Source organism: Mus musculus, chromosome 16 (assembly GCF_000001635.26).
Source record: "Mus musculus strain C57BL/6J chromosome 16, GRCm38.p6 C57BL/6J".
NCBI lineage: Eukaryota > Metazoa > Chordata > Mammalia > Rodentia > Muridae > Mus > Mus musculus.
Genome location: NC_000082.6, coordinates 35274643 through 35288613, shown reverse-complemented (window position 1 = coordinate 35288613; position 13971 = coordinate 35274643). Strand labels below are relative to the sequence as shown.

The window sequence follows — 13971 nt, the reverse complement described above, 5'->3', positions numbered from 1 at the left end:
CTGTGCTATATGACACTGAGCAAGCCTTCTCTGAAGGCTGTCTGTCTGTCTGTCTGTCTGTCTGTAGGAACACCTTAATTCTTTTGGTTAAGGAAAGTGGGCAAAGGCCTGTATCCATCCACAGCATCCCTCAAGCCCTCAGCATCCCTGGGCATTTCGACAGAGTGTGCCAGGCCATGAGGTCTATCTGTTACCTAACACTTGAGTGCTGACAGCTGACATCAGAAGCTACCTACCCCATACCCCCAAAAAAGAAAAAAAAGAAAGAAAGAAAAACAGGTAAGTTAGATTTTATCAATTAAAAGATTGTGTGCAGAAAATAATTTCAAGAAAGCAAAGCAAGGGCTAACAAAGATAAGAGGGAGATCAGAACACTCGTGGGTCACTGCAGGAACTGCCAGTGCTACTGCCGTGGGAATCCTGGGACGGTTTCTTGGAAATTAGGTACAAGCTATCATATTTGACATTTCCACCTCTGGTTTTATACACAAAAGTGCTGAAAGCGGGGACTTGAACAGACATTTGAATGTCCAGGTTCACAGCTTCATTGTTCATGACAGGGTGAAGATGGACAGGTATTCAAATGTCCATCAGTGGTAAGCAAAATGTGCTGTAGCCACACCATGCACACACTGAGCTTCGAGACAGAAGACCGTGGGATAGGGGAGCCTTGAACCTACTATGTTAAGTGAAAGAAGCCAGTCTCAAAGGCAACATACTGTATGAACCCATTCATATGGGATGAGGAGAGCTTGCAACCTGAGTGGACTAGTGGTTAGCAGTGAGGTTTCTTTCACAACATGCCGACCTCGCAGAGTCAGCGCATCTGTCGCCATGCACACCAATGCACTAAAGATTAGCGAATTACATGTTCATCCACCTTTATAAAGGGAAACATTGGGTATGTGACTTGACATCTTCATATAGCTTTCATTTTTCCAGGTCTTGTTCCGTCTCTTTGGGACTGTGTATTTCTGGGGACAGTGCTAACTTTTGGGGACAGCATTAGTGTCTCTGGGCTTCAGCTCCCTTATCAGCGAGTAGGGAAGGCTGCCTCACCGAGAGGCCCGGGAGGCTCATTTGAGAATGCTTTGTAAGCTGTCACATGTAGTGGTTTGGATGAGGAATGTCCCTCACAGGCTCACACACCTGGTGCCTGGTTGGCATCTCTGTTTGGCGGGCCAGTGAGGACAGATGGGCATGTCTGTTTCTGCTGCCATCGTCCTGTCCCTCTGCCCACCTCTCCTGAACCTCAGGGAAGTTGCAGTTAGATTAGGGACTGTGGTAGCCCAAGAATTGCCCAGGCTGCAGTTAGGTTTCTATTGCTTTGATAAATACTTTAAAAAGAAACCTGGGGATAAAGGGCTTATTTCATTGTACAGCTACAGTCCATCACTGAGGGAGGTCAGGGCAGGAGCTCACTGAATGTAGGAACTAAGGCAGGAACTGAAGCAGAGGCCATGGAGGAATACTGCTTACAGGCTTGCTCGCCATGTCTTCCTCAACCCACTGTCTTATACCATCCAGGAGTAGCTAACTGTCCAGGGCTGGTACTGCCTACAGTGGGCTGGGTACTAATTAAGAAAATGTTTGACAGGTTGTCCTACAGGCCATTATGATGGATGTATTTTCTCAATTGTAGTTCTTCTTCCCTGTGAATTAGCTTGCATAGTGTTGACAAAAAAAAAAACAAAACAAAACAAAAAAACAAAAAACAAAAAACAACTCAACAAGACTCAGCTGCGTAGCTAAGCTTTCCCACTGGCCTCTGTAGTCTGCTGAGCTATACCAGGCTCCTGTCAGTAAGCGCTTCTTGGCATCTGCAATAGTGTCTAGGTTTGGTGTCTGCAGATGGGATGGATCCCTAGGTAGAGCAGTTTCTGGATGGCCTTTCCTTTGCTTCACACTTTGTCTCTTCATTTCCTCTTGACAGGAGAGATTCTGGATTCATATTTTTGAGGTTGCCTTCTGCGTGAAGTTACGCTGAAGCCCCATATGAAAAGAGAGCAATTGGAGTGTGGAGAAGGAAGCTCACATCACACAGGCCCGGGCTGCTTCCTAAGACGATTTGCTACTACAAAGAGTCGGACGAAGCAGCTGGAGCCGGCACAGAAGGGAAGGGGCTGCACCCAAGACACGTGTGCTGTCACTGAAGGGGACCAAGATCTGGCTGGCTTATCTCACGCAGGGTTCAGAGAAGGGATTTTGACCTCAGGAGAAGTAGCTGGATTCCCACTGCTTTGGCTCCCCCCCCCCCACACACACTGAGATTCTCTGCATCTGAGAGAGTGGAGAGGGACCTAGTATGGTTTTCTCCAAACATAGCAGGAATCCCAAGGGCAGGCAGGAGGGCTACATGCCGATTTGCCCTCAGTAATGGCGGCAGCCAAAAGCAGGTCTGGGGCTGTGGGGCTCTAAAAGCCGCTGATATCCGGAGAAGTGAGAGCAGACCTCGGGTCCAGGACTCAATCCACCTTCCCAGGAAGTCTGGTTGTCCGTGTACAGCAGCAGGTGGACAACAGGAAGATGATGTGACCCAAGGTCAGCCAGAGCCCTTCCCACAGAGACGGGGAATTCTGGCACACAGGGAAGGCGGCCAAGCACTCAGTCCCGTCCTTGGGCATCTTTTGGCAAGAAGGACAAAGGGTGGACAATTTGGTGACGGGAGCTGTTTGTGGGAGCCGAGAAGGCCAACAAAATAAAGAAGCTGAACACAGCTGTCTGGCCCTTGTTCACAAGAGCCTGTGCCCAGAGTGACCACAGAATTGCCATATCAGAACACTGGGACCTCTCAAAAACTCTGGAAATCAGACGGGGGAAATTGATGCATTCTGGTAAAAGGAGAATTCTTCTCAAGGGAAAAGAGAAGAGAAGAGCAGTCCAGTCAGCTGCTGATCAATACCAGACAAGGGGATATGGTAACTGTTAGTCCCTCCAACCCCAGCCAGCCTTGCAGGAACTCAGTAATAAGACTGTCCACATTCAGGGAAGGGCAGTCAATATTCCCTGCTATCTATCCAATGAAAGGATAGCCTTTTACAACATTTTGTTTTGGGACAGGATCTCACATAGCTCAGGCTAGCCTCAAACACACTGTGTAACCGAGAATGGCTGTGAAGTCCTGATTCATTCACTTTCATCTGAGATTAGGGAAACACACCACCATACCTGACCGCCTCTCACACACCTTAGTGCCCAGTCTGTTTTTAGTGTACAAATATAATGAGGGAGGAAGAAGAATTAAGCGGAAAGAATTCGTAATGGAATTGTTGCCCCCGTTGGCTTCTGCCTCGCAGAGTGTGGACAAAAGAGGAAAAGATGGCTGACCAGAGAAAGGGAGGCAGCAGGACCAAGGTGAGGACTCTTGTCTACCTGACTTGTGATTGCCAGCCCGGAGCAGCAGGTTCCAGACTTGACGAGATGTGGCGTTTTCTCAACACAAGTGCAGAGGAACTGCATTCAGCTCCCAACAGCCACACAAGGCAGCTCACAACCACAGGCAACTTTATCTCCAGGGACTCCATTGCCCGCTTCTGGCCTCTGAAGGTGCCCACATTCACATGCATGAGAGCAGGCTACATGAATGCCAATGTAAAAGGCAAGTCCCCTCACAAAAATATAGTCTCTTTGAGATTTAGGGAAAAAGCAAACTTTAAGAGTATTTTAGCTGTGGTGTGCTTTAAAGTATTATTGTGACTTTTTTTTAAAGACAGGTTATTATCACTAAATAGCTCAGACTAGACTTGAATTCTGTCCTCTTGCCGCAGTCTCCCAGGTGCTAAGATGACAGACCTGTTCCAGAATGCTCAGTCAAACTAATGTTTTCTTATTGTTGTAGCAAAACAAAAACAAAAAACGACATATTTTGCCGTCTTAATGTGGTGTTTATTACAGGCTCGACATTGGGTGACCATTACTGCTACCATTTCCAGAATTCTTTCATCACTCTGAGAGCACGGAAACACTTCCGACTGAGCAACAACTCCCCATTCTGCCACCTCTAATCTACTTTCTGTCTTACGAATTTGTCAGATAATTTCATTTTTGAAATGATACAGTATGTGAATGGGGCCTCCTGGCTTCTCTCACTCAGCACGGTCTCCAGGGCTCATCCACACTGCAGCATGTGACAGTACAAGGCTCTCCCATGCACTCGAACACTGGTCCCTCACCATAGTGCCATATTTATGCCTTGTCGTCTGATGATGGGTGTTGGGTTGCTTTCCCCTTTGGTTCCTGGGACAATTTGGTGCCTTATTGTTATATCCATGGTTTCAGACAGTAAGCTGTCTACTAGGACCAAACAGGCTAAGAGGCCTTGACAACTTCAATACAGCGAGACACCCACCATCCTCTCAGGAAGACAGACCCACCTTTACCTCACACACATAATTCCTAAGGTCCCTGTCAGACCTGACAGATGTTCCACCAAGATTTTTGACTAGGAGGCAACTAAGCAAATAGACTAGTGAAGGGCCCAGTTTGGAGGATGGAAATAATGGAAGGAGACAAAGGCTTGCTGGGAAAGGCGATAGCCTGGGGTCAAGTACTGTCTAGAGATACAGCCTAGACAGAGGACTAAGTATGCCCAAGAGAAAACCAAGATAAATCATACAACAGGAAGCCAGGCTCTTTGGTGTCCACCACGTGGCCATTCTAAAACTGTGCCTCAATGGAGTCATATGTATCTCTTATCTGTGTTCTCTAGACTTGTCTAATTTCAGACAGTGACCCTTCTCCACATGCATTCTCTACTGAACGCTCACTGACCAATCCACTGTCTCAGGCTCTGGCTAGCGGCCCTCTTGTCCCGTCTGACGCTGACACAGCAATGGCAATCTTGTTGCAGAGATTAACAAGGGTTAATGAGGCAGCTATAGGAACAGCCTAGTCTCCAGCTGGGCTTGCTGGAGTTGTGGACCAGTACCGTGTGATGCTCAGGCCTCAGCAATGGCCTCAGCCACTGGGAGGAAGCCGTCTGGGAGGCATGAGAGGGAGACTCACCTTCACACAGGCATAGATCACAGACACAAACACCACCAAGGCCAGCAGCAGGAAACACGACAGGTAGAAACTCAGCATGAACAGGGAGCTAGGGGTGGAAGGGAGAGAAAGGGTGAGAAGGAAATACATCCTGGTAGGAAGCCCACACCCACCATGTTCCAGGAGCCTGCCCAGCACTCGGGGCCCAGATCCCAGGGCCGCCCAACTGCTCCGTCCTTCCCAGTGTTCCCCAAGAAGAGCTCTTGTAGTGAGGGCCCATGCAGGACCGTGCTGCAATACAGTCCGCATCTGCTCCTCCCACTCTCAGGCCACCATCTTGGGGGACCAGCTACCCACAGGGACCCAGTGGAGGCAATCAGAGAACACTGGGTCAACAGTTTGACTCTTAGCTATTCACAGCAGTGCTGCAGGAAGCATGGGAGAAGCAATCTTAAAAATCACCTGTTAATAACAGGGCCCAGAATGGGCCTGATAAATGGCCGTTCCATCAGCAGCCCAGACAACTCTTCTTTGAGGCAGTGTGATGTGTGTACCTAGCCAGTCTCCCTTTCCATTGCCAGGGCCCCTTTCCCACTCTTGCTCAGGTTTTGCCTGATTCTTAGGCATTTCAACAAGGAAGTGTCCCAGTCTTCTTGAGGAGAGAGCAGGGCAGAAAGCCTCAGACAGACGAGCTGCAGGTACCTTTCCTTCCAGAACCAGCCACTGCCCTCCTGCGGCCATAGCTCAGCCAGATGTAGCACGCCCACAGGGCCGTATGGGGTGGGATAGCCTGGAGATGCCAGGTATTGTTGTCAGGCTGTGGGCTAGTGGAGGGGGATACCACCTGCTACCCAGGAGGGTTCAACAGTGCCTTTGCTCCTGGCATCCACGGAAGCAGTGCTCGGCTGACTTCAACAAGAACAAGGGGAGAGTTCTTCAGAGGGAAAGAGAGAGCCTGAAAGTGGCTATTAAGGCTTCCCTAGAGGGCACAAGTGGAATGACCTGAGTCAACACCCTGACCAACTGGAGCTGTGGCCACAGGCAGGAATGAAGCTGGCATGGCCCCACCCTTGAGCCTTGCTGCCCTGTGGCAAAGGGACCTGTGCAGACTGTGTGCAGGATGGGCAGACATTGTCAGTCACAATGGGACAAAGTGGGATAGTCATTGATGGACACCGTTATTACTTATTCCATGTCAACAGAGAAAAACTAGGGCTGAATGGCAGGACCCACAGTCCCACCAGCTCTGAGCAGCTCCCATGGGAGGAATGGGCTGAGCTGTCCAGTCCGGGTGCAGCCAGCTCCCAGCATCCGGTTTTCACCTGAGGTGTTCTGACAGTCAACACACACACACACATAAAGGGTATCTTCACACAACGAATGCCATAAAAATCAAAGGTGTTAAGAAGGCAGAAGTCGGGCAAGCAAGATGGCTCAGTGGATAAAGGTGCTTGCCACCAAGCCTGACCAGCGGAGCTCTATCCCTGGGACCCACATAGTAGAAGGAACAGAGCCAATATCTGAAAGCTGTCTTCTGACCTCCACATACTTTCAGTGGCTTATGCACATGTGTACACACTCAAGTGCACACACAAGTGTGTACACACACATACAAATACACACACAATAAATGTAATAAAAAAATCTTTTAAAAGAAGGCCAGCGGACAGCATGTACCTCCTCTGGGGAAGACCACCCTCCCCCTCCCCCATGCTGGGGAGTGTCACTGAAGTGACTTCAGTCCAGACGGAGACCGTCAGACACACCCGAACTTAAACACTCTACAAAACACCTGGCAGGGTCACATTAGCCTTGCCAAGTTCACAAGAGACAAGCAAGGCTACAGAACTATCTCCAACTATGGAAGGAGAAGGAGATGGATACAGCCAACTGCAGAGGGGGATCCCAGGCAGTGTGGCTCCTGGAACAGAAAAAGGGTACAAGGGGAAACTGAGGAAGTGAGAATTGGCCCAACGGTCAGCAGGCTGAGCATGGATACTGTGCGAGCTTGCCTGTGACCATTGCGATTCCCTGAAGGAGGCTGCCAACACTAGGGGAAATACATAAGAGGCATGGGCAAGCTCGCCATGCGACTTTCCAGTTTCTCTGTGGACCTATAATCATTCAAAAAGAAAGATGAAGTTTGGGAGGGAGGACACCTCAGATCAAGCGTGGCATAGAAGGCTGAACCACACGGAATGACGGATCCAGAACAAGCCCTGGCTGTAAACTAGGAAGGCATCTGGGAATAGTTTTGGAAACTTGATATGGATAGGGTACCAGGTGATAGGAGGAGATGCATTCGTTTTGTTTGATATGTAAGCCTCTATGCTTAAGGAGGAAGATGTCCTTAGAACAGACGTCTATTGCTTATTGGGGAGAAATGTCCATAAGAGCTCATTTTTAAAAGTCAGAAAAAAGCAAATGAAAAAGATACTGGAAAATACTAACTACTGTTCTATATTAGGGGTGGGAGTTGACTTCCATGTGCTTGAATGATTTCACAGTAAAGAATTAAAATGTGCACATATAAACACACCCATCATGAACACTCATATGCACACGCATACATAGGACAACACACTTCTCTCCTAGGTGGGACTCCTGTGAATGGCCGTCATTAAAACCTCATTTCAAAAGCTCTCTGCCTGCCTCTCAGTGGTCCTTAGTGACATGGTTAATTCTCCCCAAAGCTTGGTGGGCCTCTTTGTGAAAAGCCTTCCTTGAAGCTCCTCCTTTGAAATACACTCACTAGTAAAAAAAAAATACCTTTTGAAAATATATATATACATGTGTGTATGTATGTATATGTATATATGTATACATACACACACACACACACACACACACACACACACACACATACACATATATATATATATATATATATATATATATATATATATATATATATATATATATATATATATGCAAGAGTCAAAGGTTACCTGGAAGCCAGAGCCAGAGTGTCAGATGCTCTGTGTGACTTAGGCAGGTATGACAGGAGGTGACAGATAGAAAGGAGTCTCTTGTGCAACTGAGAATTGCCCAGTGAGGTCTTCACCCAGGACCCCTGATTGTCTAAGAAACCAGCCTCCCAGCCTGAGCAGGCTAGCAGACGTCCTCCTCTGTTCCCATCCCACTCGGGGGTCCTGCAGCCAGAAGAGGGAGCGTGAGCGGGAAAGAATACTTACTGGGGCACAATGGTGATCTGGACAAAGCAGATGAAGAGGAAAACAAGCGAGGCGCAGGCCACATAGGCACCAAATCGGTCATCCACCTGCTTGGAGTACTGAGAGGAAACATGCGCGGTGAGCTCCACCAGGCCCTCCCACTGCCTGTGAAGGTCCAGCCAATCCCACTCACCCATCGCCCAAGACACCCTCCTCCATGACACATGGAGACCAGAGCTGGGCTTACACAGAGGGCAGCCAGTGTAAATGCCCCTATGGTGGAGTCTATGTGACAGTGACCAAGAGACTTGGGATTGCTAATGAGACACTTTATGCCAACTGGCCCACAGTCCACATATTTCATAATGGCCACTGCTGCAGACCATCACCACTCTCACAGGGCACCGAGTGGTCCCCAGACTAATTTGGTTTCTACATCCAGGAAGCACTCACTCTCCCTTGGGGAGCTCAGGTGACTTATTCAAGGTCCCAACCCCCGAGTCTCACCTCCTCCCAGGACACCATCTAGCCACACAAATGCTCACCTTAAAAGGGACACACCCCTCAGGCCCACTTTCCATAACTGCTTTACTAATCAGGCCTGTCACGCCTGACGTTGGCAGTGGCTGATGGGGGCATAGGAACACACAGGACAAAGGGAGGTGCCTGGTGGCCTGCTGAGTTCTTCAATTATAATCTAAGGTGGGACAAGGACCTTCCACTGGCCCTTCTAAAGCAGCACCTGGAGGTCCTGATGGGCCCCAGGAAACTGGGTGGCTCAATGGTCATAGTAATTATTATGTGCACAGCATTTACAATACACGCCCTGTGTGGTAGACACCACTGCATATGTTTGATACAGACAGAGCTCAGTTGTTCTTCACCCAGATCCTGATGTTGATATGCTAAATATCTCTAGATAAGGAAATTGAGGCACAGCAATAACGAGATGCATTCCTCCCAACCATGGAAATCTCCCCAGAACTCATCGCCTGGGGTTCTGGCATGGCATCAGAGATTAAGACACTGGCACTGGAGGAGAGAGGAAGTCACCCTGTGGGCTGCCCTCTATGCCCTGCCTTGCTTCTGCCAGGGGCCCTCTCTCCTGATGCCATACCTTCTTCTCTAAGTCGGGCTCCCTGAAGGTCAGGAGGAACTTGCGGACGTGTTCAGATCGCAGTCTGTCGATGCTCCTGGCATCGATGGCCCGACCCAGAAACTCGTCCACTTCATCCTCTGGGTTCGCACTTTCCTGGGCATTCCTGGAAAACCCAGGGCAGACATAGGCAAGCTGACACCCAGGGATGCTGTCACGTGGATAGCTCTGCTTGGCCATCTAGACTGACCAGAGACACCTGGCAGACCCCCAGTGAACTCTAACTTCGAAAGGGGCAGCAGGAACTGAGACCAGGCTGTGTTCTTAACAACTGCACATGACCGGAAGGTCCCTGAAGCTCAGCGGACTTTGCTGGCAATGTAGATTATTATTGAAGATGATGCTGTTATTCCAACAGGTAAACCTCTTTCTTTACTCTGTAGCTGTCTCCTCTTCCTGGAGCTAAGGCTAGGACTGGTGGGTGGGACTCCTCCCACAGGGACTGTGGTTCATCTGCCACTTGAGCCATGAGTAGGACACTCTTGGGAAATAGGCTTATGGTGCTGAATTTAAAAATCTAATTTCTCAAGGTAGAACCTGTTCTTTGAGCATAGTTTCTAGCACTCGTAAGAACTGGGAAGCACAAGAGGAGGAAGAGGATATTCTCTCCAGATCCTGCGCACATCCAAGCCCTGCTGCCGGTGTGCATGGTCTGTGTTTCCCTAAGGGAGCCATGCGGGGGAGAGCACAGCCTCCTGGGCTACTGCTCCAGCCACGGCTGAACATCTGTCACATGAACGAGCCAAGGGGGAAGGAGGAGAAAAACAATGGACACACTACTCACTTGTCCTTGGGGTCCTCAAAGCCCTAAAAGAGAATGAGAGAGGAACAGAGGGCATGAGACCAGCAAGCAAGGAGCACACACAAGCCTGAGCAGCCACAGAGTCCAGCACGGTGGCTCTCTGCCATTGACCACTGCGATAAACAGAAGTACAGCTCCCTTCCCTTGGTGAGCATAGTGGGGTCCTTCTGATGGGTGGCATAGGCTCTGTGCTCGGTGCCAGGAGCATTAAGCTTATTCTCTCCGCTGGCACCCTTCATATCCCCACCGTGACTCCTTATGTTTCTCAGACCTTCCCTCCTTCCTGTTGGTCCTTGGCTTGGAGAGAAATTGCTGAGATGCTCAGAACTTTACACCTGTCCACACTTGCTAACCCATGCGTGCACACACTGATCACAAAAAAAAAAAAAAAAAAAAAAAACTCCAGAAAACCAGAAGCCTCCCACCCCAAACAGCTGAGTTCTGGTTACCTACAACCACTTAAGTGGTATCTTGGAACCAATGTGTTCTTGCAAGGCTAGTGCTGACTGGATGTAGGAGGGAAGGAGCCCATATGCTACACCTGTAGGGCCTGAGTACCTTTCTGTGGTTCAAGTCTGCAAGCCCGGGAGAGGGTTAAACCGTCACAGACAGATGTCAACCACACAGCCTGCCTCAGAGGTAATCACTAAAGATACAAACTATCAGAGTCTGAGTGCCATAATAGGACTGGGAGTAGGGGTCCCTGTGATGGGAGGCAGTGAAGGTGATAGGTAGCCCTAGACCTGCAGATAAAATACAAACTGCCAGAGCAGGCACGGAGGAACACCTCTCAGGGAGCACTAGTTAGCAAATGGGGAGTTCGGCAAGCACCGAGTGAACTGGAAGTCCAAACAGATCCCGACCCATTTCATTCTGAGAACCTGGCTTGGCAGATCCCAGGAAGGACTTCCACATGAGCCAGGGCTGGGAGGTGCTGAACAGACATGGCAGTCCCGTGCCATGGAAGCCTCTAGGGGGTTCCCTGCTGTCACTCTGACCTGCACTCAGGTGCCTACACCTAGTCTAGGATGGCCTGCCACTCAGTCAGTTTGTCTGCTCAGACCAGCCTGATCCTTCTTCCTATCCCCTGAGAATTACCCCACCCTCTCTTTAGACTGTAGGGATCTCCCAGCTGTGGAAGTGGGTGTCACACAGCTGAGCATCTTGTCTGGAGAAGGGTCCATGCCTGTGCTCTCCTCATGACCCCTCAATGAGCCCAGCACAGCCAGAGCACAGACGGGCAGGCAAGCTGTCTTCAAGATGCCGCTGTGAGCCTCCAGATCACGGAGTTCCATCCCATGAGCCAGCAAAAACTATACAACTGGGAACAGTGGTACTGTACCTATGCAGGCCCATCTCCACAGATCAAAAATACCCTGACGTGCCTGCCTCCTAGCCACTGTGGAGGACACACTTTCTTTCCTGTTCCGGGAAGAGAGCTGGATTGAACCTCAGCACCCAGGGGATGCCATGCCATGTTGGCGTAGACAGTGCAGGATCCACTGAAGGTGGTGTGCAGTGACAGCAGGGTAGAAGGCATTGTTAGCAATCAAACAGCTTGGCACTGCCACTAAGAACAGGCCAGGGCTGGACACAAACCCATATGGGTTCCATCTCTAGCACTTCCACCCACCAAACATGCACGCATCCACCCACCCACCCACCCACCTGAGCACCTAAGCCTCAGTCTAGTTAACTGGGCACACTCCTCTCTCCATGCTCACCCAAACTAAGACAGCATCGCTCCATCTCGCTCGGCCTGCTGGTTCCAGCAGGGCAAAGCCGTGTCCTTGGCTTAATCACACAAGCTCAGTCCACATTCCTCTCCCTGTCAGCCCTTTATTAATACACAACCTTAAAGCCTTGGCAAGGTGTGCACTCAAGCACAGAAGCCCAGCTCAGCACAGCGTTTGGAAAGCTGAGGAAAAGCTCGATAAAGATTCCACCGAACAGAACTGCGGACCACAGATTAGTATCTTTCTCCCTGCTGTTACCGCTCATCGAATCCAAACCGTCCCTCTTCAGTGGGCTAGTTTTTTGGTTTTGTGTATTTTCAGATGCTGTTTTTTTTTTTGTTTTTGTTTTTAACTCACCCATGTGCCAGAACAGGTAAAAGTGCTCTTTTTGCATCTTCCCCCAAAGATTTCTGGGAAGCTTTAATGCCAATGCTAACAGCTGCCAGGACAGCCGCTGGAACTGTCCCCACCCCCAGCCCAGACTCCCCATGGAACAAGCTGGGCTGGTGAGATGAGGCTTTGATGCCACTGTCCCCAGGGAACACTGTGCCCAGGCAGCATGGGCACCTTATTCTGCACAATCTTCCTCCCCTGCTGTGTGAAACAATTAACACCCAGAAGCCTCCCCTGCAGAGCGGCCTCCTCTGGAGACATCCCTTCCCCTGCAGCCCCTACTGCTAATTCTTCTAGAGCTCCTTGTCCTAACGGAGATGAATGTGCCTGCCTAAGGAGGACTCACAGCCCAGACTGTAGGACATAAACTGAGGTTGCAGGTTTGTCCGAATGTCACTGAAAAATCTCTTCCAGAACATCGGAGACCGTGGCTTCCCACCAGGCTACTTTCCTGCCTGCTAGCTGTTACCTTCTTCCTCTGTACCTCCCTAAGTCCCCGCTCTTGTTATCTCTTCCTACTCCAGACTCCCCTCCATCCTTCTGTCCTTCCCTCTCCTAAAACACACACACACACACACACACACACACACACACACACACACCCCACCACCACCACCACCACTATCAACAACAACAACTATAACAAACAGATAAACTCCCCAAAGCTTGCTTGGTCCATAGGGGCTCAGAGTCAGAGTCTATGGGAGATTATTAAAGAGAAGGCAGCAACAGGGAGGGGTGGACACCCGATCTTTGCTTTGTGGAAGCATTTGGAGGGCCCAGCAGGTTGTGTTGGTGTGGATCAGGTCTGTGGACATCCAGGTTCAAAGCCTTGAATAAGGCCAGGCCTCTCCTGACTTCTCTTGTAACAACAGTGTACAGGTTTTTAATGGAGGTCTGGACTTCCGCTTTTCTTGCTGTCCCTTCCTCAAGGTCTCTGGCTCTTGCCCGCTTTAGTCCCATGGGTCTGTCTCATCCCCTTGGCTCTATCTATACCTCCTCTGGTCTGTACCCTGATCATTATTGCCAGCAGCCTGCTTCAGCTTACTCACAGTGACCACAACCCTGCCCTTAGCCCTGAGCCTCATTATCCCTCCTTCCTGACCTGAGCAGTGTCCCCAGGAGTGGGGGCTGAGGTCTGGGCAGAAAGTGGCAGTAGTGCCATTGCCACTTGGCTTTTGGTGATCCCTCTTTGCTCTCTATGAACCAGCACCACATCCTATATTATATTTGGGGTGAGCTAGGGGTGTGTGTCCCCACACCCAAGAAGGCAAAGTGCCTTGGGTGGCTATATGACCTTCGGCCTGACACTCCTGTTAAAAGGTTGGCATTAGTGGGGGTGGGGTGAGTGGGGGTGGGGTGTGTCTCAGCACAGAAGCAAAGGGGGCCATCACCAGGCACTTGCCAAAAAGCACCGGGATGGTTTCTGGGCAGTTAGAATTAGGAATATGCTTCCAATTGCTTGGGGAATGTGATAAGGGCTGGAAGGGGCCAGGGAGGGCAGTGTCACCCAGCTCCATGGCGTCTCAGTTGTCAGTACTGAGGCTGCTGGAAGTTCTAGTGGCATGCTGAGTCTGAGCAGCCAAACCAGCAAGCTCTACCCGGAGGGAGGGAAGGGCACTGTTGCTATGTCCCCAAGCCATGGGATAGTAGGACACATGGACCAGAATTGGTCTAGGGTTGGGTGTTTTATATTCCAGCCTAAAGTCAGGGTGACCCCTACTCCCC

The 13971-nt window shown here is 50.0% G+C and overlaps 1 protein-coding gene across 2 annotated transcripts in view; it reads right to left on the bottom strand.

The window, feature by feature from the left end:
* Nucleotides 1–13971, bottom strand: part of Adcy5 (adenylate cyclase 5) — a 151250-nt gene that overhangs the window by 17130 nt on the left and 120149 nt on the right. For both annotated transcript variants that reach the window (XM_030249085.1, NM_001012765.5), the window contains exons 9-12: nt 10097–10119; nt 9274–9418; nt 8178–8275; nt 5005–5092 (exon numbers count right to left, since the gene is read on the bottom strand). In XM_030249085.1, the coding sequence (XP_030104945.1) occupies nt 5005–5092; nt 8178–8275; nt 9274–9418; nt 10097–10119 (354 nt within the window). The remainder of the gene's footprint in view (nt 1–5004; nt 5093–8177; nt 8276–9273; nt 9419–10096; nt 10120–13971) is intronic.